General features: G+C 48.2%; 2 protein-coding genes and 1 long non-coding RNA gene across 5 annotated transcripts in view; 2 read left to right on the top strand and 1 right to left on the bottom strand.

Annotated features, from left to right (window-relative positions):
- MAN2C1 (mannosidase alpha class 2C member 1) overlaps positions 1–4,526 on the top strand; it is a 32,423-nt gene extending 27,897 nt beyond the window's left edge. For both annotated transcript variants that reach the window (XM_079991521.1, XM_079991522.1), the window contains exons 23-26: positions 908–987; positions 1,097–1,242; positions 3,013–3,116; positions 4,044–4,526. In XM_079991521.1, the coding sequence (XP_079847647.1) occupies positions 908–987; positions 1,097–1,242; positions 3,013–3,116; positions 4,044–4,173 (460 nt within the window). In that variant the 3' untranslated portion in view covers positions 4,174–4,526. The remainder of the gene's footprint in view (positions 1–907; positions 988–1,096; positions 1,243–3,012; positions 3,117–4,043) is intronic.
- A 1,674-nt stretch (positions 4,527–6,200) lies between these two features.
- On the bottom strand, positions 6,201–26,120 carry NEIL1 (nei like DNA glycosylase 1). 2 transcript variants are annotated; one of them, XM_079991682.1, is made up of 10 exons: positions 25,605–26,114; positions 22,932–23,443; positions 20,998–21,117; positions 19,218–19,281; positions 15,190–15,289; positions 13,347–13,471; positions 12,478–12,505; positions 10,673–10,734; positions 9,317–9,557; positions 6,201–7,786 (listed from the first exon to the last, which is right to left on the bottom strand). In XM_079991682.1, the coding sequence occupies exons 2-10, from the start codon at positions 23,405–23,407 to the stop codon at positions 7,740–7,742; spliced, it is 1,263 nt and encodes a 420-aa protein (XP_079847808.1). In that variant the 5' UTR covers positions 23,408–23,443; positions 25,605–26,114; the 3' UTR covers positions 6,201–7,739. The 2 variants fall into 2 exon arrangements, with proteins under 2 accessions (XP_079847808.1, XP_079847807.1); XM_079991681.1 differs by lacking the exon at positions 6,201–7,786 and adding an exon at positions 8,375–8,480 and having other exon boundaries at positions 9,289–9,557; positions 25,605–26,120.
- LOC307224701 overlaps positions 14,309–27,431 on the top strand; it is a 45,608-nt gene continuing 32,485 nt past the window's right edge. The window contains exon 1 of the long non-coding RNA XR_013842701.1: positions 14,309–14,372. This is a non-coding gene — a long non-coding RNA (uncharacterized lncRNA). The remainder of the gene's footprint in view (positions 14,373–27,431) is intronic.

Below are 27,431 nucleotides of genomic sequence, written 5' to 3' on the forward strand. Positions count from 1 at the left end.
AGGCAAGCAATTTGCGCCCCCTAACCCGGGGCAAGGCAAGTAATTTGCGCCCCTAACCCCTAACCTGCCACTGCTGCCAGCTTCTTCTTGCTGCTGCCTGCGCTGGGGTATTTACGGTAAGGTAGCTGCGGCGGCAGATCCGTGTCAGGTGATCTGAGGCGAGTTGCCGCTGGCGCTGCCACCCAAACGACGCCGCTTGCCCGGAGGAGGAGGGCAGAGAGGTGAGGAAAATGCAGCATGGCCCAGCAGCTGCAGCAGCGGGGCTGTGAGGAGGGGCTGCCTGGCGTGCCCTCCGTGGCCCTGACGCGCGGGGACCGCGGTGAGCGCTGAGAGCCACTGCCTGCCGGATGCCTTCAGCCCGGACGCGCGCACAGCTCGTTGGTTCCGCGAGACATGGGGCTCTGCTACAGCCTGCGCCCGAGGCTCTTCGGCGACTCTGGAGGCGGCGAGTGCGCCCCCCCCCAGATGTTGCGCCCGGTGCGGCCAGCCCCCCCTGCACCCCCCACGCTACGCCACTGGATGGCCAACTTGGATGGCTTTAAAAGAGGATTGGACTGTATCATTTATTATTCCTCTGATACTTGTTTAGAAAACCCAGTTAAAAGTCATTTTTTTTCTGAAAAAAAAGAGAATTAGATAAATTCACGAAGGAGAGGGCAATCGATGGCTGCTAGCCTCAATGGCTACACTCTCTCCACGTTCCGCAAAAGCTTCTGAATATCAGTTGCTGGAAACCACAGGAGTGGAGAGAGCTATTGTGTTCAAATCCTAGTTGTGGATTTCCTTTTGGTACATCTGGTCGGCCACTGTAGGAACAGGGCGTTGGACTAGACGGGCAATTGGCTTGATCCAGCAGGCCAGTTCTTACCTTCTTGTATAGTAATATATCATTTTCATCTGCATGAAGGTTAAGAGCACCAAAGTCGCCTGACGCCACGGCAGATATTGGGAGCCATGAGTTTACATATGCGGTGATGCCTCATGTAGGTAAGAAAGCCTGAGAATAAAAGCAGAGCTTTTTGAAGCAACTCAACAGTCATGGTGGGATGAGTGTCCTTTTCTTGCCTCTGATGGCAAAGTGCTGTCTTCTGAACAGGTTCATTCCAGGAGGCTGACGTGATCCGTCAGGCATACAACTTGAATTTCCCTCTTCACAAGGTGCCGTGCGTCTCAGGGCAGCACCCAGCGTGGAGCGCCTTCTCTGTGCAATCCCCAGCTGTTGTCCTGGAAGCAATAAAGCAGGTACGGGGCCCAAGTCGCAAAGTGACTTCTCTCGATGGCTGCTAGTCACAAGGGAAACTCAGCTCTTAACTCCACGATCACAGGAAGCAGTCCTTCTGTATACCGGCTGCTGGGAACAAGAGGAGAGAGAGTATTCTTGTGTTTGGGTCCTGTTTACTGGTTTCCCGCAAGGGACATTAGGTTGAGCCCTAGATGGGCCCTTGGCCTAATCCAGCAGGACTCTTCTAATGATGAGCACAGCATGAGATGGTAGGCAGAGCTGGGCATTGCCCAGGTGCCCTCCGTTGCAGTATGCCAGGGGTGGGGAGCCACAGGCCTGAGAGCAAAATGTGGCCCTTCAAATCTCTCCGGCCCTTGAAAATATCAATAATAAAGAAACCAGAGTCATATCTCCTTGGATTGATAGATGAAGAGATACCGTATTTTTTGCCCCATAGGGCGCACCGGCCCATAGGACGCACCTAGTTTTTTGGGGGGGAAATCAAGGAAAGAAATTTGATTCCCCCCCCCCCCCCAGCCTGCAGAGGCTTTGCACAGCCATCCCCAAGCTAGAAGAGGGAGACGGAGCGCTCCGTCTCCCTCTTCTGCCTTCAGGGACAGCCTCCCTAGCCTCCGTGGGGCAGCGGCTTGCCCCGCTGTCCCCCGAGCTTGTGGGGCTGGCGGTGGGCAGAAGCTTGCTTGCTTCTCCCCACCGCCAGCCTCCAAACCAGGTCGGGGAATAGTGGGATGGCGGCGCTCCGCCTCCCCGCTGTCCCCCGAGCTTGTGGGGCTGCCTGATATCTGCCCGAAGCCCAGGGTGCGCTTGCAAGGCTTGCGGATAGCTTCCTGAAGCCTGGAGAGCGAGAGGGGTCGGTGCGCACCAACGCCTCTCGCTCTCCAGGCTTCAGCGAAAGCCTGCATTTGCCCCATAGGACGCACACACATTTCCCCTTCATTTTTGGAGGGGGAAAAGTGCGTCCTATAGGGCGAAAAATACGGTACCACCGGGGGGGGGGGGAGAATTTTTCTATATGCAAATACAGCTGCTAGAATAGTGATTGCTGCTAGGTGGAAGTCACAAACTATACCCACAAAGGAGGAATGGGTTTGTAAACGAAATGAATATTTAATTTTGGCAAAATTAACTGCTATAATAAGAAATCAGTCGAATCAAAAATTTAAAAAGGAGTGGAAATGTTTTGATGAATATATGGCAAAATATTGCTGGAAAAAAAGATACACTAATATGCATGGATTAAAATGTGAAGTACTGGATGGAAGAAAAATTAGTAAGGAAAGATGATAAGAATATATAGATGATTTGAGAAGATTGTAGAATGCAAAGGTTGTTGGAAATTGTATAATGTGGAGGAAATTGAGGGGGCGGAGGGAAGTGGGAGGAAGGAGAAAAGAATAATATGGTGGATTGAGGAAATAGAAATGTAAATGGATGGGGGGATGGGGAGGAAATGGTGTTAGCTTTGGTACATCTGTATTGTAATGTAATATGTGAAAACCAATAAAAAAAGAAAGAAGAAAAACAACAACAAAGAAAAAAATCTCTCTGGCCCTTGGGAATTTCTCCGAGCGGTGCCCCCCTGCCCATGCCCCTTGCCACCTTTGCCCTTGGCTTTTGTGATGGAAGGAAGGTGGGATACAAATACATTAAATGGTCAGCCATAACCAATGGACCACAAGGAGAGAGGAGTGGTTGCACAGAGCTGGAGAAGAGCATTGTGCTGTCTATGTGCTGATTATGGGACGCTTGACTGTTTTCTTCCCTCCTTTCAGGCTGAGGACATGCCAGGCGTGCTGGTGATCAGGCTGTACGAGTCTCACGGCAGTACTGTGGTCACCTGGCTCCAGACGTGTCTTCCAGTCCAAGAGGCTGTCATGTAAGTGTGTAAATGTAAACACCACAAGTGGTTTGAGGCGCTTCCAAGCTGCTGCTGTTTTCAGGTGGAGCTCTATCACATCCTGGCATTCCATTAAAGTTTATTTGGCACCCCTGACAAATAAATGCACTTCCCCCCAGAAATTTTTGTACAGTGGTACCTTGGGTACGCGGGTGGCGCTGTGGGTTAAACCACAGAGCCTAGGACTTGCCGATCAGAAGGTCGGCGGTTCGAATCCCCGCGACGGGGTGAGCTCCCGTTGTTCGGTCCCAGCTCCTGCCAACCTAGCAGTTCAAAAGCACGTCAAAGTGCAAGTAGATAAATAGGTACCGCTCCGGCGGGAAGGTAAATGGCGTTTCCATGCGCTGCTCTGGTTTGCCAGAAGCGGCTTAGTCATGCTGGCCACATGACCCGGAAGCTGTACACCGGCTCCCTCAGCCAATAAAGCGAGATGAGCGCCGCAACCCCAGAGTCGGCCACAACTGGACCTAATGGTCAGGGGTCCCTTTACCTTTACCTTGGGTTAAGTACTTAATTCGTTCTGGAAGTCTGTTCTTAACCTGAAACTGTTCTTAACCTGAGGTACCACTTTAGCTAATGGGGCCTCCCGCTGCCGCTGCCACACGATTTCTGTTCTCATCCTAAAGCAAAGTTCTTAACTCGAGGTACTATTTCTGGGTTAGCAGAGTCTGTAACCTGAAGCATCTGTAACCCAAGGTACCACTGTAATAAAGAAAGCAGAGGGGAAGCGTACTGGAAACTGTGAGATAATACTTGTTGGTCACAATGCTGTCTAACCTCCCTGCAAACAAATCTGAATGGATGCTTAGTGAGTAGCCGATCTCATCTCGCCTCCCGAATCAGGATGAGTGCCCAATGAATGGGTTGTCCGGACTGTGCTCAAAGAGTTTCACTCTTCTTTCTTAGGTGTGACCTCCTAGAGCGGCCTGATCCAAGCAAGTGCCTGCCACTTGAGGAGCGTGGCCTGTGCCTCTCCTTTACACCTTTCCAAATACAAACTGTCTTGCTGACTTTGAAACAACCAGGCAGCAGCTGAACTTCTGGAGCACAAATTTGCATACTGGCTCCTTGGCTTCCTGCTGGGCAAAGGCCTGAAGCTGTGGCAGACACAGGTGGACTTGAAAGATCTGCACCATTCTTCTTCTTCTTCTTTTAATTTTTTTTTAATTATTTCCCTTTAAACAGCTTTCAGCAATACATTGATCAACATAAAAACCCTTTTTGCTCTGCCGAGCTTACAAATTCCCTCCTTCCCTTCAACCGGTATCCCATATCAAATCCAATTGTGCAATCTACTATATGTCTACATTGTAGGATTTACTTCAATCCTGCTAGTGTCTTCAAATTTTTGCAATTATCATAAATAAATTTACTCCAGTCTCTTTGGAATTTCTGATCGTCCTGGTCTAGGATCCTGCAGGTCAGTTTGGCTGATTCAGCAAAGTCCATCATCTTCGCCTGCCACTCCTTTAGGGGCCATGCTAATCTTCTCTGTATCGTTCCAATTTTAGTATATGTGCTGCCGAAGCAAGCACATCCGTGCCATTCTTATTATTTCTGTTAACTAGAGCACTAAGGTCTGCTAACCTGTGGCAACTGCAAAACAGCTGCTGTGTGATGCCACCAATGCAAAATGGCGGGTTGGGATGGCACTAGTGGCCTACTTTAACCAGTGAGATGATCTACCTATTCCTGAGATGATCTACCTATTCCAAGTCTAAATTGTAGCTGTGATTCCAGCATTGCAGGGGGCTGGACTAGATGACACTCGGATCCCCTTCCAACTCTACAGTTCTACCATTCTATGAAATCTACACCTGGGATTCTTACAGCTTAATTGACTTTGTGGCAGAGTGGGCAGCTTCTGTGTTACTATTGATAAACAACTGGGAAGTCGGAAGCTTTGGCTTATCTGCTGTGAATCATGCTGTTTCTGCTCAAACCCCCTTTTTAAAGGGGGTAAAGGTAAAGGGACCCCTGATCATTAGGCCCAGTCGTGACCAACTCTGGGGTTGCTGCGCTCATCTCGCTTTATTGGCCGAGGGAGCCGGCGTACAGCTTCCAGGTCATGTGGCCAGCATGACTAAGCCACTTCTGGCGAACCAGAGCAGCGCACGGAAATGCCATTTACCTTCCCGCTGGAGCGGTACCTATTTATCTACTTGCACTTTGACGTGCTTTTGAACTGCTAGGTTGGCAGGAGCAGGGACCGAGCAATGGGAGCTCACCCCGTTGCGGGGATTCGAACCGCCGAGCTTCTGATCGGCAAGTCCTAGGCTCTGTGGTTCAACCCACAGCGCCACCCACGTCCCACTTTAAAGGGGATACGGCAACGCTTTTCTTCTAGGAAAAAAAAGTTGTTGGTACTGTGTACCCTCGAGAATCCCCAGAAAGAAGGACTGGGCTATGGTTATAGGCAGAGAAATAGCTGTGGTGGGGAGGGAGTTTCAGAATAACTGCTTGAAATACTCTTCTGCATTCCAGGTTAACATCTACATGGCAGCTCAGGCCTCCTCTTGTCATTCCTTTTGGAACATGTAGTAGGGCTCTCTTTGACATGGGGAGGTGTGACCTCAGTCCTTGCCAGCCCTTGTTCCAAAGGGGCTTGGAAGGACGGTCCTTGCCCCCACCCACAGGTGGTGACTTTACTTAACCATCACCCATCTGCACACAGTGGGAGACCATCTCTGCCTTGCCAGCAGGAACTCCCAATGTTTAAAGCTTGTGGGCTGGAATCAATGAGCGGAGGAGGAGGAGTTTGGATTTGATATCCCGTTTTATCACTACCCTAAGGAGTCTCAAAGCGGCTAACATTCTCCTTTCCCTTCCTCCCCCACAACAAACACTCTGTGAGGTGAGTGGGGCTGAGAGACTTCAGAGAAGTGTGACTGGCCCAAGGTCACCCAGCAGCTGCATGTGGAGGAGCGGGGAAGCGAACCCAGTTCACCAGATTACGAGTCCACCGCTCTTAACTACAACACCACACTGGCTCTCAGAGTGGGGCACGTAGGACTTTTTCTTGACAATTGTCTCGTCATAGCAGCACACCCTACAACACCATCATTTCTAGAAAAAAAAATCTTTATTTGCACCAAAAAGCACTGTAAGAATATAATCAAAGGAGAGATAGAAATATAATCACCAAGAATATAATCACCAAGGGTAGAAAGTATGACTGAGTAACTGTTAAAATGCATGTCTCTTTCAAATCTAGGAGGTAATGTATCAGTGGATCAAATCACACTCCTTGCTGAACAGAACTACCTCTGGATATCTTACTGATCAGCTGAAGTGTTGGCCTGAATTATCCATGTAGCTCTTGAGCCCCGGAGAATATTCCTGTCAGAATAAGGCAGAGAAGGAAATACTGCGACCGTTTCAGCAGCTGAGCTCTGCTCTTGTGCTCCTGATCCAAAGGCCAATCTAGACATGATGTTAAATGTGTCAGTGGTGTTTTTAATGCAAATAGTATGAAGGTGCCATTTGCTCTGGGGGAAACTGGAACAGCTTAAACTTCATTCTCGCTGCAGTCCCCTGCTAGTTACATTGAACAACCTGCACCTTAAATGCACAGGTGTATAATGGGCCCTCGCTCTGTTCAGAAGGTAGAACCTCTGACATCTCTTTTCAGGAAGCAACAGGGCAAGACTCATTTCACCTAAAATTGCAGCGCCAAGAGTCCAGGTCTTTGGAGGAGCTGGAGGTAATGCCATCAGCTTGTGGATTCTTCTTGCGGATTATACAACAGTGCAATTATACCCAAAACCAAGCGAAAACTATCTGCTGGTGAGTTGCGGTAGATTTCCCCTACCAGAAGCCCCTGAAACAGCTCCCAGATTGGAGGAGGCTGAGCTATGTCATTCCTCTGTTGTGAATATACCACCACCTCTTCTCACGATCGTTCCAAGTCGTGACCGTGGCAAACCCGGAAGTAACCAGCGGGTTTGCTGCTGTTCAGGCATGCGCAGGAGCGGCAAACCCAGAAGTATCCAGTGGGTTTGCCACCGTTCGTGCAGGAGCAGCAATAGCCGTTCGCACATGCGGAGGAGCAGCAATCACCATTCGTGCATGCGCAGAAGCGACAATCGCTGTTTGTGCATGCGCAGAAGCGACAATCGCTGTTCGTGCATGCACAGAAGCGGGGAATTGCCGCCTGCGCATAACAGCGCCTCTCCCAGCGACCTGTTTCGAACTCCAGATGGACCTCCGGAATGGATTATGTTCGCAAATAGAGGTTCCATTGTATCAAGAGAACCCTCTCGACACCCAGAGCAGAAAGATCTCCTTCAGCGGTGGCATATGCGAAGCCTAGTCGCTGTTTGGAATCTGGGCTGAGACCGTGGCCTGAATCTACAGCGGCATTTCAGAAAGCAAATCAGTGTATAAAAGGCCTCATAGTAGCTCTGCTATATGTTCCTAGCAGGACTTCAAAAAGCACATAAGTGACAAAGCAGACAATTCCCAGTGTGTTGCCTGCTGCCAGGCCAGGTTCCAGAAACCAACATAAGGCAGCTATGTGAGCATCGTCCAGGAGTTTATACCCCCTTTTGCCTCAGCAGCACATGGTTCAGAAGGGGAAGAGGCCGTTCTGCATCAGGAATGTTACTGTGCCTTTACCTGCCTGGGTCTTGTGGAAACAGCAGCAGCACCTGAAAAGGAATAGCAGTTAGTTAGAAGGCTTGCAGGCCAGACATGTGGGCGTTCAGGGAGTGGGAACCTGCAGTCCCATACAAACTTAAGAACCCCCCTGCTGGATCATGCCAATGGCCCACCTAGTCCAGTATCCTGGTCTCACAGTGGCCAACCAGAAGTCCCAATGGGAAACCCACAAGTAGAGCACAGGAGCCATCTGCCTCTGGAGGCAGGGCTGAGCCATCACGCACAAATTCTCCTCTATGAATTTGTCCAATCCTCTTTTAAAGCCGCCATCTAGGTCAGTGCCCATCACTGCCTCCTGTGGGAGTGAGTTCCATAGTTCCAACTCTGCGCTGCCCAGTTCCCATCAGGCATTGCAAATGGTCGGGAATGATGGTTGCTGGCATCCAGCAAGGTCTAGGCCAGTGGTTACCAAACCTTTGGGGGGCTATACCCCACCCGCCCACCCAGTTCCATAGAACCATCCCAGTACTGCACCCCACCCTATAAAAAGCATTATTCAGAAGAGGGGTTTGCCCAACCTACTAAGGAAGATGTTAACACAGTACAATTCAGCTTGGTAACAATTAGTTGCACAAAAATCCAATATAAATTATTTAATTCAGCAAAATTGATGAATTTGATCCAGTGATATCAGCTTTTCAAAATCCAATAATCATTCCCACCTTCTGTGCCCCCCTTCCACCTCTTTCGTTTTAGTGCCCCCCACAGATTGTAGGAGTGCAAATATCCAGAGTGTAGTGATCAGATGGGATTACTATGAGGAATTATAAAATATGCATCAAGCCATTGTGTCCGCGATGAATGCATTGCATTGACTGGGTTTAATTCACTGACAATAATTTCTGATCACATCCCACATGCCTCTGCATTGGTCTTATTTCTCTGCCTGACAGGCACGTATCAGCATTCTTAACACAGGCCAGTTGCTTCATCAGGCATCCTGAGCCATAAAAGATGATAGGTAGCTTCTTTGATGGAGCAATTGTTAGGTTTGTTAATCTTAGGGCCAGGAAGAGAGTTCAGGAAGAGAGTTCACAAGGAGTTGGTAAATACTGTTTACTGCTGTTTATTACCTCCGGGTTTCCTAAAAGCATTGCTTCCTATTTTATTTACTCTGGACTACTATGCATGCTCAAGTAGGAAATAGTTTCTTTGTAGTTAAAAGGATTTCTTCTGATCTGACTTTGTCCCACGTGTGGTTTTTTTTTAAATGCTCAGAGGAAATCTGACTGGTTCTTACGAACACTGTGTAAAAAAGTTCTTTTGTGAATAAAACGACCTGGGCCAGAGGGTGGAGAGAGAGAGATTATTATACAGACCCCTCCCAGAGTCTTGCGGGTCAAGCCTCTGTTTGTTATTAATCAGAGTCCAATCCTTCCTTTGCTTTGGGAAGGCCACAACAGATGGTACCCCCCACTTTGGTAACTATGCCGCAGGTTCCCCATCCCTGCTGTGGTTGAGTCTCTTTGCTCTATAAAGCCACCTAAGGGACTCTGAAGCCAGATCACATCTCTTCTTACCCCTGGTTTTCCGGGTTGATGTTCGCCTCTTCTGGGATTCAGCCACTGTGTTATCTGGTGCTGGAGATTGCTGCAAGGCAGAAACCTTACTCCGAGTTCTGGTGTTTGGTACCTTGGCTTCCTTAAGCATAGTGTGGTCCTCTGTTTGGGGGACAATTCTCTTCCCTTTCTTCCTTCCAGACTTCCTTGTTTCCACAACATCTTTCTGAGGAATACTGGCCACAGTCTCCAGTTTTGTGACCTAGGAGAGAGAAAACAGAGCTGAATTTCACCTCCGCAATTCAAGTGTGCACCTGTGAGATAGAATAATGGAACTGTAGGGGTGGAAGGTCTCAAACCCCACAATGCAGGAATCACAGAGACAGACGGAGATAAACAAAGAACAATGGGGGAAACTCATTCTTTGAATTCCTCTCTTGCTTCCCTATGGAATGCGAGGGCAGGCAAAGGCACTATAAAAAGTGAGTTTGGGAGAAACTGGATTAATAACATGAAATTTAACATCAAACTGGAACTGCATGTGTGAGAAGAATGGAATGGAAAGAGAAAGAGGGGGAAGGACTATGTTGGAATACAGAATGAAACCACCGCCACGCTCTGCTATTTTCAAAGGAATGCAAACTAAACTGCGACAATTTGGAATGTAATCTAACTGGAAAGATAACGGACTATATTTTTTTCAGCTGAAAGGAGGAAAGGAGTCTGCCAGCTGCAAGGTCAGAGGTTTTCCTATTAATCATTTGCAGTTTGGAATCAGAGCGCTCTCCCTAGGCTGAAAAAAAAAATGGCGAGGACGGTTCATTTGTTAGAAGAGAGGGGTTTCCAACAAGCTCCTGAATCACAGGACAAAGTGACACAGAGGCTTTTGGAAAACTGTGAGACAACTGCTTCCCCCGAGTCATGATGGGAAATATCAACAGTTGGAAGATTGAAGGACACAACATTATATATGGTTGGGACAATATCATGGGAAAATTACTACACACAGGTAAGAACAATGATTACAGACTGAGTACCTCACTTGAAACTTTATGTTACTTAATATATTAACACCAACTGAAACCAAAAGATTGTAGTTGTTGTATAAGGGGTTACTATCTTGAAGGGAATGTAATTGAAATTATTAAGATTTTGGGACGCAGAAAATTTTTTAAAAAGCAAAGAGGAACCCATCAAAACTAGCATGTGAAGAAGTCACTTTAACTGAATCGTATAATTCAGTACATAAATAACTGGTTTTAATAATTGTTTTAATTGGATAAATTTGGCATTGTTATAATGAGGCTGTTATTGAAACGATATTGGAAAATAAATTTAAAAATTATATATATATTTTTTTAAAAAGAGCTGCCTTACCTTGGAGCTTGAGGTATCAGGATCGGGTTTTACTTTCAACTGTCTCTTGCGTGGCTTTCCTCCTGCAAAACAAAATGAAAGCTCCAGCCCCAGTTTTGCCAGCAATAACTTAAAATGTCTCTGTTGTGTCCAAAATCATAGAAGAGAAGAGGAAGCTGGCCTCATTTGTCCGACTGGCTCTCTGGTGTCTTAAGCACAGAGGTGATTCTATGCATATCTGATCCTTCTACCTAGAGAGACCTGGGATGGAACCCGTGACCATCTGCATTCAAATTAAGGGCTCTGCAACTCAGCTATGGTTCTTCCAAAGATCCTCAGTGGGAAGATATTTAGCTCTCCCAGAAGCAGAGCGTCTCTGCAAATGTAGAAAACAGGAACCTGATACTTTGGAGCATATTTTCTTTTCTTGTGATTTTGGCATTTATGCCAGAAGACAATTATTAGAGGCCTTACAACTTAACAGGCTCAATTCTATGCCACCAATGGTTCAGGACCTGCTCTCGGACAGGAATGATCAAATTACTTTAATAGTGGCTGAATTTTTGAGTGCTGTCCATGTAGAGCGCTGGCCATTATAAAGAGATTTGGTAGTTCTTAATTGACAGGTGATGTGGTAGTGTTATATTGTATTATTTATGCAAATTGATTTTCTCTGGAGTTAAAGATCTGACTGTGACAAACCTTGTTATGCTGAATTCGTATTTTGCACAATTTGTATACGGTGTTTGTTTGATAATGTGTGGTTTGCTATGCCTAATAAAGGACTGACTTTTTAAAGATCCTCAGTGCAGTTTGGAGTTTGTAGTCAACTAAGTAAAGAGTATACCCATAAAAACTAACAGCTCTATGTTAGTCATGCCTATGTTACACCAGTGGTGGTGTAGTTGGTTAGAGGGTCACACTAGGGCTTGGGAGACCTGATTTCGAATCCACCACTTTGTCATGAAACTCACTCGTTGGGCTAGTCATTCATTTCCAGCCTAAGCTGGAGTCAAATATCTTTAATACGGTCAATGACCAGAAAACAGTTTATAAAAATATGACATTATAAGTAGTATTGAGCTACAAATAACAGTAAAAATATAGCCAATTCACAGAATTGGTGCTTATATTTATGACCAAGTTTCGGCTTTTAAGGTTTTAAAATTCAATTCAAATGTCACTACTGTTTATTATCATTCCTTCGATGTTTACAATTTAAACTCCGTTGCTGACATCATTGCTCGTCTTACTCTTGTTGCAATGTAACAGTACTTTGCCACAGGCCTGTTGATTTCGGTCTCTTTGTCAGCTAAGAGGTGTCTGATATAGGTGTCGTCTGTACTACGAGGTATTTTCCTTAAAATCGGCTCGATCAGCTCTTTTCTTGAGTCTCGATATAATGGGCAGTATAAGATGACATGGATTGTAGGGATTAACTTAGATGGGGGGGGGGAGCCATGTAAGTCACCTTGAGCTGCATGGAGAAGGTGGGATATCAATACAACAAATAAATATTAACAGCAATGTGTCTACTCTGAGTAGCACCTCCACAACCTCCCACCTTTTGCCTTTGAGCAAGCAACCTACATCTCCCAATCAAGCGCTGCAGAAATTGGCCTTGTTTTGGAGGCACATCAGGGTATATTAAGCTGAAAGACTTTCTCAAGGAAGAGCAAAGAGTCTCCCTGTTTAAAAGCCTAAATCTTTACTTAACAAGCCGTGTGAGAGGCTGGATCAAAAACGATTTGCTCCCTTCGCAACCCAATGTATTGGTATCCAGGAGAAATCACTGACAGGCGATCCAAGGAGCCCCCGATACTCACCTTTTGGGGCCATTGATCCAGGACTGCCCTGCAGGGGAAGAAGATGGCCCAGAATGTAATCAGTACTAAAAACAAAAACCTCATCTTGAGTTTTGGTGCTGGGAACATAAGACACAAACAACTAGGTAAAGGTAAAGGGACCCCTGACGATTAGGTCCAGTCAAGACCGACTCTGGGGTTGCGGTGCTCATCTCGCTTTATTGGCCGAGGGAGCCGGCGTACAGCTTCCAGGTCATGTGGCCAGCATGACTAAGCCGCTTCTGGCGAACAAGAGCAGCGCATGGAAACGCTGTTTACCTTCCCGCCAGAGCAGTACCTATTTATCTACAGTGGTACCTCAGGTTAAGTACTTAATTCGTTCTGGAGGTCCATTCTTAACCTGAAACTGTTCTTAACCTGAAGCACCACTTTAGCTAATGGGGCCTCCCGCGGCTGCCGCACCGCCGGAGCATGATTTCTGTTCTCATCCTGAAGCAAAGTCCTTAACCCCAGGTGCTATTTCTGGGTTAGCGGAGTCTGTAACCTGAAGTGTATATAACCTGAAGCGTATGTAACCCGAGGTATCACTGTACTTGCACTTTGATGTGCTTTCGAACTGCTAGGTTGGCAGGAGCTGGGACTGAGCAATGGGAGCTCACCTCGGCGCAGGGATTTGAACCGCCGACCTTCTGATCGGCAAGTCCTAGGCTCTGTGGTTTAACCCACAGGTTATTTCACGCTGTCTTCCAGATGCCAAGATTTACAGACCATGACATTTTGAAATGCTCACAAAGGGCCACATGTTCTCCAACCTTGAAGGAAGAGGGGCCAGCACATTGCAGCACCTGACCCCCAGGAAAGCAACTGGTGTCCTTCCCTCAGGCTCCTACCTGGAACCAGACGGTCCTGCCGTTGGCATCACGCAGGGTCTGCATGCCTGGGACGAAATAGCACTGAGTCCACTCCTGGAACATGGTGTAATCAGACGTCCTAACGGGATCATAACCTTTGCCACCTATTGGGAAGAAGGCAAGGAGAAATGTGAATGCAGGAATGCATCTCTATCAAGCTGTACACGGTAACCCTGTACAGTGGCAGTGGCATAGCGTGGGGGTGCAGGGGGGGCCAGCCGCACTGGGCGCAACATTGGGGGGCGCTCGCACTCGCAGCTCTCTGCCCCTACCTGGCTCACTCACTCTCTTTCACTGCAGTGCTGGCTGTGCAAATCCGATCCGAGCTGCCGGGTTGCCGCCCACTGTGGAGGGGGAGGGTGCCAGGCATGCGTTGCGGTGCGGAGCGGAGAGAGAGCGAGGGAGGGACTATCTGGGGAAGGGACAGTGCAGCGGCCACCCAGTGCAGCGCTGAGCGCGGGAGAGAACCACACCCGACCAGCCCAGGCAGCAGCAAGAAGAAGCTGGCAGCGGCGGCAGGTTAGGGGTTAGGGGGCGCAAATAACTTGCCTTGCCCCGGGTTAAAGGTAAAGGTAAAGGTACCCCTGCCCGTACGGGGCAGTCTTGACAGACTCTGGGGTTGTGCGCCCATCTCACTTAAGAGGCCAGGGGCCAGCGCTGTCCGGAGACACTTCCGGGTCACGTGGCCAGCGTGACATCGCTGCTCTGGCGAGCCAGAGCCGCACACGGAAACGCCGTTTACCTTCCCGCTGGTAAGCGGTCCCTATTTATCTACTTGCACCCGGAGGTGCTTTCGAACTGCTAGGTTGGCAGGCGCTGGGACCGAGCAGTGGGAGCGCACCCTGCCGCAGGGATTCGAACCGCCGACCTTTCGATCGGCAAGTCCTAGGCGCTGAGGCTTTAACCCACAGCGCCACCTGCGTCCCCGGGTTAGGGGGCGCCGGGTTAGGGGGCGCAAATTACTTGCCTTGCCCCGGGTGCTGACAACCCACGCTACGCCGTAGCGTGGTCTCAAAACAAAGCAGACTTAAAACAAGGTGTGCTTTCCCATAGAAAGTAATTGAAAATGGATTGATCCGTTCTAGACAATGAAAAACACCCCCTTAAACAGCAATTTAACACAAATTTCACTGTCTAACGAGACCATTGATCCATAAAATGCAGGCAATAATCAATGTACTGTACTATAAAATAAATAAGACAGTATTGTAGATGAAAAAATATAACATTCCCCCCCCCCTTACGTTTCACTGATGATAGTTATTGTTTGGATGGGGGGCTTTTATCCATTTCTGCAGTCACACCACAATCAACCAGTAGCTGAACTGGGTTCCTCACAGTCACAAAAACCAAGTCACAAGCCACAGTCACAGGTCAGTCCCATAAAACGAAGTCACAGTCAAAAAACCGAAAAAGCCACACAAACCAAAATGCAAAAAAAATAGCAAAAACAAAACCTCCAAATATCACCTCTGTGTTGCATCTGGAGCACTCATTTCTGGGTTGCAATTTGACTTAATCCAAAACGGACTTATAAAAGACTGGACTTTAGTCAAGGTACCACTGTGCCTATTTACTTGGGAGGAGAAGCAACAAGCTGAAGGGTAGCAAGGTTTGCCTCCACCCCTCCTCGAATTTCACTCCAACTTTGCAAATCCACTTAGATGCTTTTTAAAAAACTAGCAGTGTATAAATTTTATGAAATAAAAATCCACCCATCACTCCATCCACCCCCCTCAAACCTACACACTTTTGCAGCTCTTGAATGATATACAGAATATGGAGGGGAAGCATTTTGGGTTGTCCTCAACCTGGTCCTTACCCAGATTCACAACCTCCATGGGCACCAGGTGGCAGAGCTCCAGTAGGTCGGGGTTCTCCTGTTTCGGCTTCACCTTTTTCCTAGAGGTTAGTCCAGGTGCCTGCAAGGGGAAGGCCAGCAGTCAAGGAAGGCTGAGCAAAAGAGGACCCAACTCAGGTGCTTCCCATACAGCCTTCATCATTCCTCCAGGTTCTCTCACACATACACCCAAAGACTAATGTGCTAAAAAATAAAACTCATTTCAGAAAGAGAGGTCAAAACTAGAAACAGAATTGTTAGAACCCAATACTAAGAACGTATCAAGAATGTATAATTTGCTGTTGAAATGGAACACACAGGATGAGATGGTGAAATCAGCTATGATTAAATGGGCACAAGATATTGGTCATGATATTATGTTTGCTGACTGGGAACAGTTATGGACTACCGGTATTAAATTTACTGCATGTAATGCTTTAAAAGAAAACATAATGAAAATGATCTACAGGTGGTACATGACCCCAGTCAAGCTTGCAAAAATCTATCATCTGCCCAATAATAAATGTTGGAAATGTAATGAGACTGAAGGTACTTTTTATAACCTTTGGTGGACCTGCCCGAAGATTAAAGCTTTTTGGGAAATGATCTATAATGAAATTAAGAAAGTCCTTAAGTGGACTTTTCCTAAGAAACCAGAGGCTTTTCTCTTGGGCATGGTTGGCCAATTGGTGTTAAAGAAGGATAGGATTTTCTTTATGTATGCTACCACAGCAGCAAGAATTCTACTGGCAAAGTATTGGAAGAGGCAAGAACTACCTACTCTGGAAGAATGGCAAACAAAGGTGATGGACTTTATGGGACTGGCTGAGATGACGGGCAGAATCCGTGACCAGGGGAAGGAGACAGTGGAAGAGGACTGGAAGAAATTTAAAATATATCTTAAAAACTGTTGTAAAATTGAGGAATGCTAAGATGTCAAGGGGTAAGAAACAGAGAATTACAGCTGTAATTAAAAAAGTAAAGGAAATTTAATGAAAGGGAATCAAGATAAATTGACCAAAGGGTTGCTAAAGAACCATAAAACAAGGATGCAGGGATGGGGAGGTATGGGGAAGTCGAAGGAAAGAAGGTGTATGAAAATACAATTATGAAGTTATACTTGTTTAAATGTTTTGTATGTTTTTGTTTTGTGTTTTGTCTCTATTATGTGTTTGAAAAATGAATAAAAATTATTTAAAAATAAATAAATAAAATAAAACTCAGTGGGAGTGCTGGGAAGCAGGGCTCCCTCCATTGACGCCATCAGGCTTCCTCTCCCCATAGCTCTCCCCTGGAGCCAGGCATCCCACCAGGTGGTCTCAGCAGGGCAGACAGGAAGCAGAAGGCTCATGTCATCAGCTTTGCTGGAGGCCCAGCTCCATTGGGCACCTCCTGCCCCTGAACTGTGCCAGTCGCTCATGAGACGAACTACAGTGGTACCTCTGGTTGCGAACGGGATCTGTTCTGGAGGCCCGTTCGCAACATGAAAAAAGCGCAACCTGAAGTGCCGTATCTGCGCATGCGTGAGCGGCGAAACCCGGAAGTAACCCTTTCCGGTACTTCCGGGTCGCCGTGGGACATAACCTGAAAGAACGTAACATGAAGCAAACGTAACATGAGGTATGACTGTACTGTTTAGAAATTGGTGCCTGAGTTTGGGTTTTGATTTTCCTCTTCCCTCCCTGTTCCTTTTCCCTTGTGTGTGTGTTTTAGATTGTAAGCTGCTCTGGGAGCCTTTTTGACTGAGGAGCCTGGCACAAGTGGCTCGCTCTAAATAAATAAATAAATAAATAAATAAATAAGAAAGAAAGAAGCTATTCTTGTGAGTAAGCTGAATGCGTGAGTGAGGCTACACTAAGTAGAAGAAGAAGAGGAGTTTGGATTTGATATCCCGCTTTATCACTACCCGAAGGAGTCTCAAAGCAGCTAACATTCTCCTTTCCCTTCCTCCCCTACAAGAAACACTCTGTGAGGTGAATGGGGCTGAGAGGCTTCAGAGAAATGTGACTGGCCCAAGGTCACCCAGCAGCTGCATGTGGAGGAGCGGAGACGCAAACCCGGTTCCCCAGATTACGAGTCCACTCCTCTTAACCACTACACCACACTGGCTCTCTGTGACTCTCAAAGTAGCTTTGCCCCACACAGCGCTTGCCAGATAGTTTTGCCCCCTCATGTCCATGCAAATATCTGCAGAGATGCAGCAAAGGTTTCCATAATGTTTTGAGGCTTGCATGATCACAATTCCAAGTGGTATCAATATGCACACAAAGGTTGGCTCCCTGCAAGCATGCACACTGAGGAGGGGCGTGGGAACATATGCACAGCCTGCTAGATCCTGTTCTCACTGCAGCCAGCCAGATGCCTCTGGCAAACCCACAAGCAGAACCAAGCAGAACCTGAACTCAAAGGCCCTCTCCCCGCACTCCTGTGGCTTCCAGCCACTGGTATCCAGAATTAACAGCAGCCTTCAATAGCTCTCTCTTTATCTAATCCTCTTTTAAAGCCGTCTAGGAGACAGTTCCATAATTTAACTTTGCACCATGTGAAAAAGTACTTTATATGAACTGTCCCAAATCAGCTTCATTGGATGTCCATGAATTCTAGCGTTACAAGAAAGGGAGAAAAAAATTTTCTCTGCTCATTGCAGTCATTCTGGACTCACAGCTGTCCATGGAGGCACAGGTGTCCAGGGCAGCTGTATATCAGCTCCATCTGGTACGCAGGCTGAGACCCTACCTGCCCAGGGACTGTCTCGCCAGAGTGGTGCATGCTCTGGTTATCTCTCGCTTGGATGACTGACTGCAAGGCGCTCTACGTGGGGCTACCTTTGAAGGTGACCCAGAAACTACAACTAATCCAGAATGCGGCAGCTAGACTGGTGACTGGGAGCGGCCGCCGAGACCATATAACACTGGTCTTGAAAGACCTACACTGGCTCCCAGTACGTTTCTGAGCACAATTCAAAGTGTTGGTGCTGACCTTTAAAGCCCTAAACGGCCTCGGTCCAGTATACCTGAAGGAGCTTCTCTACCTCCATCATTCTGCCCAGACACTGAGGTCCAGCTCCGAGGGTCTTCTGGTGGTTCCCTCACTGCGAGAAGCCAAGTTACAGGGAACCAGGCAGAGGGCCTTCTCGGTAGTGGCACCCGCCCTGTGGATCGCCCTCCCACCAGATGTCAAAGAGAAAAATAACTACCAGACTTTTAGAAGACATCTGAAGGCAGCCTGGTTGGGGAAGCTTTTAATGTTTAATAGGTTATTGTATTTTAGTATTCTGTTGGAAGCCGCCCAGGGGCGGGGTATAAATAATAATAAATAATAATAATACAGTGGTGCCTCGCAAGACGAAATTAATTCATTCCTCGAGTTGCTTCGTCTTGCGATTTTTTCGTCTTGCGGAGCGCGGATTCCCTGGGTATTAACGGCTTTAAGAAAAAGGAAGCAAACGTTTTCGTCTTGCGAAGCAAGCCCATAGGGAAAATCGTCTTGCGAAGCAACTCAAGAAACGAAAAACCCTTTCGTCTTGCGCGTTTTTCTTCTAGCGAGGCATTTGTCTTGCGAGGTACCACTGTAATTATTATTATTATTTTCTCCCTGCTGTGCTTAATTTTATAAACGTCTTATCTTGTTGCCTCTTCCTTGCCTTTTCTCTAAACTAAAAAGTCCCGAACGTCGCGACCTTCCTTCGTAAGAGAGACACTCCACCCCCCCGATCATTTTGGCCCCCCTTTTCTGAATCTTACCCAACTCTACAACATCCTTTGTGAGGTGCAGCTCCCAATTCCCCAGCCATTGGCTGAGGCAGCTGGAACCGATGGCAGCTGTGGTCCAGAGACACCCAAAGACCTAAAGCAGAAGGGCAGTGACCTGTTCCACATGATGGGATGAGAAAGGTTGAGCAACAGAGCAAGAAAACTTCCTCCTTGCTTATAGGAAGCCTGGAGTCAGGAAACAGGGCGCTGACTGGACCTGTGCTCTGATCCAGCGGGATCCACCTCGCATCCTCTCACCTGTTCCTGGGGCTTCAGGTCCTCCAGAACAGTCCGTGCCTTCTCAAAAGGAGGGATTTTCAACCTGGAAGAGGCCACAGGAATGATTTCAAATGACTGCCAAAGAGTTGGAATGGTGAAATTTCAGTGACACACTGCAAATTTCATAAAATTTGATTTTTAAAAAGCCTCAGAAACGGTTTACAAGAAAAAATACAACAATGAAGTTACCAATAAGAATTAACAACAATTTAACACTTGCGAAAAGTCTTAATAAACTAAAAACAGGTTAAATTTTGCATTATACGCTACCTACCTGAGCACAACCCACCCAAGACAGCTCACAATATCAAACACAACGTAATTAACAACCGTTAAAGTAAGCCCCAATTGCAGCAATTTTTCAAAAAAGCACTTTTCAAAAGGCTAGTGAAAAACATGACACGACAGCAATGTCAGAACTCAAAAACTCTCCCTTTGAGGACAGCTCCTTAAAAGGCCTTGATGGTTAAAGAAAAGGGATGGTATCCACAATATACAAAATACTACTCCAAAATCCCACAAACCCCCTAGACACAATCAAAAAACAATGGGAGAATGACATAGGCTATGAGATTAACCCCACTCAATGGACCAGAATGTGGTCTAAACCCCCCTTTAAATCCATATCAACAAAAAGAAAAGAACTCACTCTGAAACTCACCTACAGGTGGTACCTAACACCAAGAAAACTAGCGCTAATACGCCCAGGAACCTCACCAGAATGCTGGAGAGGGTGCACCTCCACAGGCACATACCTCCACATGTGGTGGGAGTGCTCCAAAATCCAACTATTCTGGACAACAGCCACATGAGAAATATGTAAAATAACTAAGCAAGTATTAGACATCACCCCAAAATTGGCCCTACTAAACATCTTCCAAGACAACAATGCCCATTTACACCATAAAGAATTCATAACCCACCTACTTTCAGCAGCCAGAAACACCATAACCAGACACTGGAGAGACCTGTCAGGAGTAAGCATGGACCAATGGTACCAAATAGTATGGGAAACAGCCCTACTAGAAAAATTAACCAATAAACTGAAACTGACACGGGGACAAACAGAAGAAGACGCCTTTACCCCGGTATGGCTCCCCTTTATCACATACACAGCCCAACAAGACAATGACAATAACCCACCAACAGCATACAAATCCAATATGGCTAACCTGATCCAAAACACCCACCCACCCCACTCACACACGAAAACAAAGATCACCACAGCCAATCACAAACAAACAACCACACCCTAGGCCAACCCCAACCTCTCTCACCACCAAAGGATCACAAGTGAACAGCACAAGCAACGCTGACACCAAACCCTACATACTTTAAGCATAACAGAAACATCTCCACCCGACCCCACCCCCACCCATCTTCCCTCCCTCCAACCCCCTTTTTTCCCCCTCTCCCCCTAATGTCTCAACAAATGAAACGGGTTTGTAAAAATGTTACATGGAAAAAATACAAGAGACATTACACTTACTTCTGTAAAACAAGAAAATATTTAATAAAAATAAATAAATACATAAATAAATAAATACATAAAAGAATATCTGCTTCAATTTTGCAGCATAGAGGTCATGTGCAGCTTCACGAGAAGGGAGTTGCACAGGGGGGAGGACACCACAGAAGAGGAGTCATCGCTTGTGCCCACGATTACAGGTTTCCAGGACCAGAGCGACCTGGGCAGGAATGTTCCCAGCCTGGCAGACTCTGCTCCCCGGGCACAAGCGAGAGTCAGACACCTGCTCACCTGTAGAGAATCTCAGCCCGGAGATAATTGCCAACGCCATTGAAAAACTTCTGGTTTAGCAGAGCCTCACAGATGGGCTTGTCAAAAGCCTTGTCCGAGAGGTTCCTCAGCACGTTTTCCCTGGAACAGAGGAGGGCTTGTTAAAAGGGGGGGTTGGGGGCAAGAAGCAAAAGTGGCCTGGCAAGCAAGAGGCATTATCCCAGTTCAAGGGCACATTCCAGCCCGGCCAAAGGTCTCAAAGAGGTTGCTGAGAAGGGAAGCCAAGCGAGAAGGGCATGATTTGACAAGAGTCCCAAGGACCAGGTGAAGAGGGGGCTGCATTTGGTGTGAAGCTCCCCAAGCCCGTGGCTTAACAGGAGTCTAAAGCTTTGCACAAACACATGCTGGAAACGAAATGGCAGTGGTTAGAGTGGTTAGAGTGTTGGAGATCCTCAATCAGCTATGAAGCTTACCGGGGGGGGGCCCTGAGCCAGAATAACAGCTATGGGGACAGCAGCAGTGGGCCCACGGAGGAGCGTATGAAGTAAAGCCGGTTTTCCACATAGGCAAAGTGGTACTTCACACAGTCTCATTTTGGAAACTAAGCGGGCTAAATTAGAGCCATGCATTTCCCCAGCAGATCACCAGTCACAGCCTGCTGTTTCCCACACCAATCAAAACAAATCTATCTGATCCAGTCCCCACCTAGAGATATGGAGATCTTTTATATACAAATATATTTTAATTCTATTACTACAGTGGTACCTCGCAAGACGAACGCCTCGTAAGACGAAAAACTCGCAAAACGAAAGAGTTTTTCGTTTTTTGAGTTGCTTCGCAAGACGGATTTCCCTATGGGCTTGCTTCGCAAGACAAAAACGTCTTGCAAGTTTGTTTCCTTTGTCTTGCGAGCTTGTTTCCTTTTTCTTAAAACCGTGCATTCACTTCGAGGAGCAACTCATAGCACGCGGTGTGGTAGCCTTTTTTGAGGTTTTTGAAGACTTTGGTGATTTTTGAAGCTTTTCCAAAGTCCATGCTTTGCAAGACGAAAAAATCGCAAGACGGAAAAACTCGCGGAACGAATTAATTTTGTCTTGCGAGGCACCATTGTACTTCAATGGGTTGTTTTTTTATAACTATGGGTTCCCCCCCCCCAATGTTTTCAGCTGCTCCTATTTTATCTGTAAGCCGCCTCGAGTTCCTATTGGGGAAAAGGTGGGGTATAAATAAATAAAGTCAGAACAAGGCCATCTCCCATTTTTGAAGGGTCTTTTCTTTTCCCAAGATGTCAGGAGGAAGCCAGTTGCTTTCATAAATGAATGAGGGTGGCAGGCAAGAATTCTACCACCGAACAACCAATAATTTTCTTAAGTCAATTTTTTTTAAAATAAATAAATAAATAAATGAGGGTGGATGTGACGAAAGGGGCAGCAGAGGAGGTGGGAAATTCACCTAAATTGGGGGGGGGGCCAAAACAACTTTACCAGCCCCAGATATTATGCTGCTTGGAGGGGGCAGGGGACATTATTTGCTGCTCTGCCTCAGACGGCAAAATGGGACGCGGGTGGCGCTGTGGGTTAAACCACAGAGCCTAGGACTTGCCGATCAGAAGGTCGGCGGTTCAAATCCCTGTGACGGGCTGAGCTCCCATTGCTTGGTCCCTGCTCCTGCCAACCTAGCAGTTCGAAAGCATGTCAATGTGCAAGTAGATAAATAGGTACCGCTCTGGCAGGAAGGGAAATGGCGTTTCCATGCACTGCTCTGGTTCTCCAGAAGCAGCTTAGTCATGCTGGCCACATGACCCGGAAGCTGTACGCTGGCTCCCTCGGCCAATAAAGCGAGATGAGCGCTGCAACCCCAGAGTCGGCCACGACTGGACCTAATAGTCAGGGGTCCCTTTACCTTTACCTCAGGTGGCCAAGCGCCTTGGGGCAGCCGGTATAGGCAATGCTCACCTGAACTTCTCATACTCCAGTATCACACAGGGCCCTCGGTCCACCTGCCAGGAACCGCTCACCTCCCATCGGCCAAATCTACGGAAGTCCACGAAGCAGAGGGCGCGGGGCGGGCTTCCTCGGGTGTAGAAGCGCAGGTGCGCATGCTTTGGCATCTCGGACACGGGGACAAATTTGAAGTTGCCAGACATACCAAAACGGAAGATGATATCCATTGGCTCTTGAGCTACCTGCTTGCCTCGGGCTGCAGAGATCCGCCTTTTGGACGGAGCGGGGCCCTCCTGTTTGAGCGGCGTGAGGGTGAGCTTCAGCTCCTTGCCCCTCGACACGGCCGAGATCAGGTACCTGTCGCTCTCAAAGGGCACCTCTGGATTCTTGCTCACTTCCGACTTCTCCACTTTACCTGAGAAAATGAGACCCCCGCACTCCTCATTGATGTACCGGCTGTTTAGAAACAATTCTGGACCTTCCGGCATGCTAAAGACGTGGAGGAGCTGAGATAGGAAACACAGCTGAAGGAGAAAGAGGGAAAAGGTGAGTTTTAAAAATGTTTCTTAAAGAGAAGGGTGGAGAGCCTCACACCTGGGGTCCCAATGCAGCCCTCTGGGTATCTGTATACAGTGCTACCTCTGGTTAAGTACTTAATTCGTTCCAGAGGTCTGTTCTTAACCTGAAACTGTTCTTAACCTGAAGCACCACTTTAGCTAATGGGGCCTCCCGTTGCTGCACGATTTCTGTTCTCATCCTGAAGCAAAGTTCTTAACCTGAGGTACTATTTCTGGGTTAGCGGAGTCTAACCTGAAGCGTCTGTAACCTGAAGCGTCTGTAACCCGAGGTACCACTGTATGGCCCACAGGACTCTTCCCAGGCCACAGTCCTCACTGGCCCCACTTTGCACCCTCCAGGGGTGCTTTAACCTGGCTGAAATGTGTCCTTCAATTCTCTTGCTTGCCTAGAATGTGTAGAGACTTGCCCTAGTGCACCAAACTAAAAGGAAAGCTGTTGCTCCACCCACTTCTGCCTCTGGCCCCGCCCACCACCGGCATGCACCCCCCCCAAAAAAAGGCTGAGAAGGGAATGTGGCCCCCACAGGCCCCAGACAGAGGGAGCGGGGGCCATATGGGCCACTTGATTCCAAAGGGGGCCTCGGTCAGCATATTTATCTATATTTTCCATTTTGTCTTTATATGCAGATACGGTTCAAGCCTTGAAATAAAATTATTTGTCAGCATAACTTTTGTGAAAATTATTTATATGCTTACTTATTTATAAGACTTATCCCCAGGGTAAAAAAAAGGGGGGGGCACATTATCTACCTAGCCTGGCTCTGCAAGGCCCTGGGCTGGAAAAGGTTCCCTGGCCCTGATCCAAAAGGGTGAAGGTGGGAGAAGAATAACGAACATCCATTAAAATATACTGTCATAAAACAACGAAAAGCAAACAAAAGCAAACAGGAAGTCAGAGATTAAAGTGGCAGAAGGGAAGCAACAGTAAACCATTGATTAAAGGACTGAAATCAGAGGTTGGAAATGGAGGTCTAGCAGAGATGACAGGCGATAAACGGGAGTCTGGGAAGAGGCCACTCAGCCCTGTTTAGGGAAGCTTTTAATGTTTGATGTATTACAGTATTTTAATATTTTTTTGGAAGCTGCCCAGAGTGGCTGGGGAAGCCCAGCCAGATGGGCGGGGTATAAATAATAAATTATTATTATTATTATCATCATCATCATCAATCTCACCTGGGGCCGCTGACAAGTGGCGTAGCGTGGGTTGTCAGCACCCGGGGCAAGGCAAGTAATTTGTGCCCCCTAACCCGTGGATTTGCGCCCCCTAACCCTAACCCCCAGATGTTGCGCCCGGTGTGGCCGGGCCCCCCTGCACCCCCCACGCTACGCCACTGCCGCTGGCTGCCTCCCAGTCTGGGCATTAAGCAAAGAGGGAGGAAACCAAACACAGCACATGGAGCTCCTCGGAGAGAAAGGCGGGATAGAAACGCAGTAAATAAATAAAACTAATTGAGGAAATGGCCAGGTGGCGCTGTGGGTTAAAGCCTCAGCGCCTAGGACTTGCCGATCGAAAGGTCGGCGGTTCGAATCCCTGCGGCGGGGTGCGCTCCCGCTGCTCGGTCCCAGCGCCTGCCAACCTAGCAGTTCGAAAGCACCTCCGGGTGCAAGTAGATAAATAGGGACCGCTTACCAGCGGGAAGGTAAACGGCGTTTCCGTGTGCGGCTCTGGCTCGCCAGAGCAGCGATGTCACGCTGGCCACGTGACCCGGAAGTGTCTCCGGACAGCGCTGGCCCCTGGCCTCTTAAGTGAGATGGGTGCACAACCCCAGAGTCTGTCAAGACTGGCCCGTACGGGCAGGGGTACCTTTACCTTTACCTTTAACCCGTGGATTTGCGCCCCCTAACCCTAACCCCCAGATGTTGCGCCCGGTGCGGCCGGCCCCCCCTGCACCCCCCACGCTACGCCACTGCCGCTGGCTGCCTCCCAGTCTGGGCATTAAGCAAAGAGGGAGGAAACCAAACACAGCACATGGAGCTCCTCGGAGAGAAAGGCGGGATAGAAACGCAGTAAATAAATAAAACTAATTGAGGAAATGGCCAGCATAGAAATGCAGTATAGTACTCTGGAGGGGTTCTGGGGGAAAAAGTGACGCCTCTTTCCACTTACGGTGATGCGCTGCCAACGCCTGGGAGGACCCTGGAGAATTCTGTGCTGTTTGCTGTTTTTTGAAAATCTTCTGTACCACCAACAGGGACGCCCAGGACTCCCTCTCCCCGGGACACGGCGTCTATTTGGGCTTTCCCCGAGTCCTCTACCGTTGCCAACCTTCAATAAAATCTTCCAAATAAACCTATAACGCGTGCTAGACGGAAGGACAGGAGATGGCGGCGTCGGAGATGGCTTCCAGGAGGAGCGAAGGGAAAGGCGCTCTGCGTATGCCCAGAGGCTATCTTTGCGGCTTTTCCTGGAAAAACCCGAACGGCTGGTTGCGTAACCGCAGCCCTGAGCAGTTCCACGGGCGCAGCGCCCGCGCGCTTTTAGCCGCCTCTCCCTCCGAGGGCGCAGATGCCTAGATGGAGCCCGGCTCCGACCCACGAGGGGATCCGCGCAAGAAGCGCCCCTCGGCGGGCGGAGAGGCGCGTCGCTTGTCCCTTGTCGCGCGGAGGCTGCGCTTGCAAGTCTCGGAGGGGAGGGCGCGCGCGCTTCCACGCCCACGGAGGGGAGGATCCGTGCCAGGACAGAATCCGATTAGATCTGGGGCGCGCCCGGCTCTGATCTTGAATTTGGGTGCCCCCAGGTGGTGTTGGGCTACGGCCACCCCCCCATCATCCCTGGCACTGGTCCTGGTGGCTAGGGATGATGGGAGTTGTAGTCCAGCAACACCAGGGGGTTATCCAAGTTCGAGGAAAGCCGGAGAAAGGAAACTTCTTCATCCTGCAGAGTCTATGGAACTCGCTGCCACTGGAGGTGTGCGGTGGCGGCGTGAAAAGATCAGACAAGGTCACGGAGGAGAAGGCTAGGGAGCGCTACTTGGCAAAAGGGCAACCCTCTGCTTCCCAGAAGCCACTGGAGGGGAGAGGGCGGCCCATGTGCTCAGCTCCTGGTGGTGGGCTTCCCATCGTGGGCGCCTGGTTGGCCATGGTTAAGAAGAGCAGGTGGGGCCCGATCCAGAAGACTCTGCTTATCATGCTCTTATGCTGTTCTTTTTAAAGTACCCCAAGTTTATTCAGCATTAAGGACTTTTTTATTTTCTTTAAAGTCAGGCAAGGGAAGGGATAAATAATGAAAAGTTAGGCACCGATTGTTCTTCTAATCCCCTGCTTGGAGGGAGATTGTTCAAGGAGGAGGGGAAACCAATGGCCCCTTAAATTGTTCTGATATTTTGATCTTGCTGTAACCTGCCTTGTGACCATATGGTGGTTAAGAAATCCCATTATTATTACTATTAACCATAGCCTGGCGTTGGAGCATCACCTTTGCCCACAAAAGGCCCCTGTTTCAACCCTGAGCATTGGGGGGGGGGGGCCAGGAGGGACAAGACGGCCACCCTCTGAAACCCTGGAGAGCCACAGCCACACAGTGTCAATGGTACGAGGTGGACCAACCTTGACTCCGTTTAAGGCAACTTCCTTTGCTCCTACTTGTTTCTTACTGAGAGCCAATCATCCTCATTGGGCCAAATGTGTATCATCCATGCACAAGCAGCAGGTATCTTATTTTTGTAAACCACTTTGAGGGGTTTTTTTTTACAATCAAGTGTAAGAAATTTGCTCTCCTCCCCTAAGCCTGGCACCTCGCTTAGCTGGTTTGGGGAAAGCAGCGCAAGGGCGTCAAATTTTGGCCTTGCTCTCTGCCTCCTCCTGCGTGACAATGCAGTGTAGAGCTCGCAAGTTCCGTGTCCAAGAATTCTTGTGGCCCACTTGGCATGCAAAGTTGGATTGCCTTGGCTCCGAGAACCCAAAAGTTTCCAAGTTTCCCTATGGGCTACTTTTT

Source organism: Podarcis cretensis (assembly GCF_951804945.1).
Source record: "Podarcis cretensis genome assembly, chromosome: 9".
NCBI lineage: Eukaryota > Metazoa > Chordata > Lepidosauria > Squamata > Lacertidae > Podarcis > Podarcis cretensis.

What these genes read in the sequence shown, in the direction of transcription:
- NEIL1 (XM_079991681.1), bottom strand. Translation starts at nt 23,407, where the DNA reads ATGCCGGAAGGTCCAGAATTGTTTCTAAACAGCCGGTACATCAATGAG. An exon ending in ACCTGAAGCCCCAGGAACAG is followed by an intron (nt 15,290 to 19,217) that starts GTGAGAGGATGC and finishes TTCCCCTTGCAG; the next exon opens with GCACCTGGACTAACCTCTAG. An exon ending in GCAGGACCGTCTGGTTCCAG is followed by an intron (nt 12,506 to 13,346) that starts GTAGGAGCCTGA and finishes CTTCCCCTGCAG; the next exon opens with GGCAGTCCTGGATCAATGGC.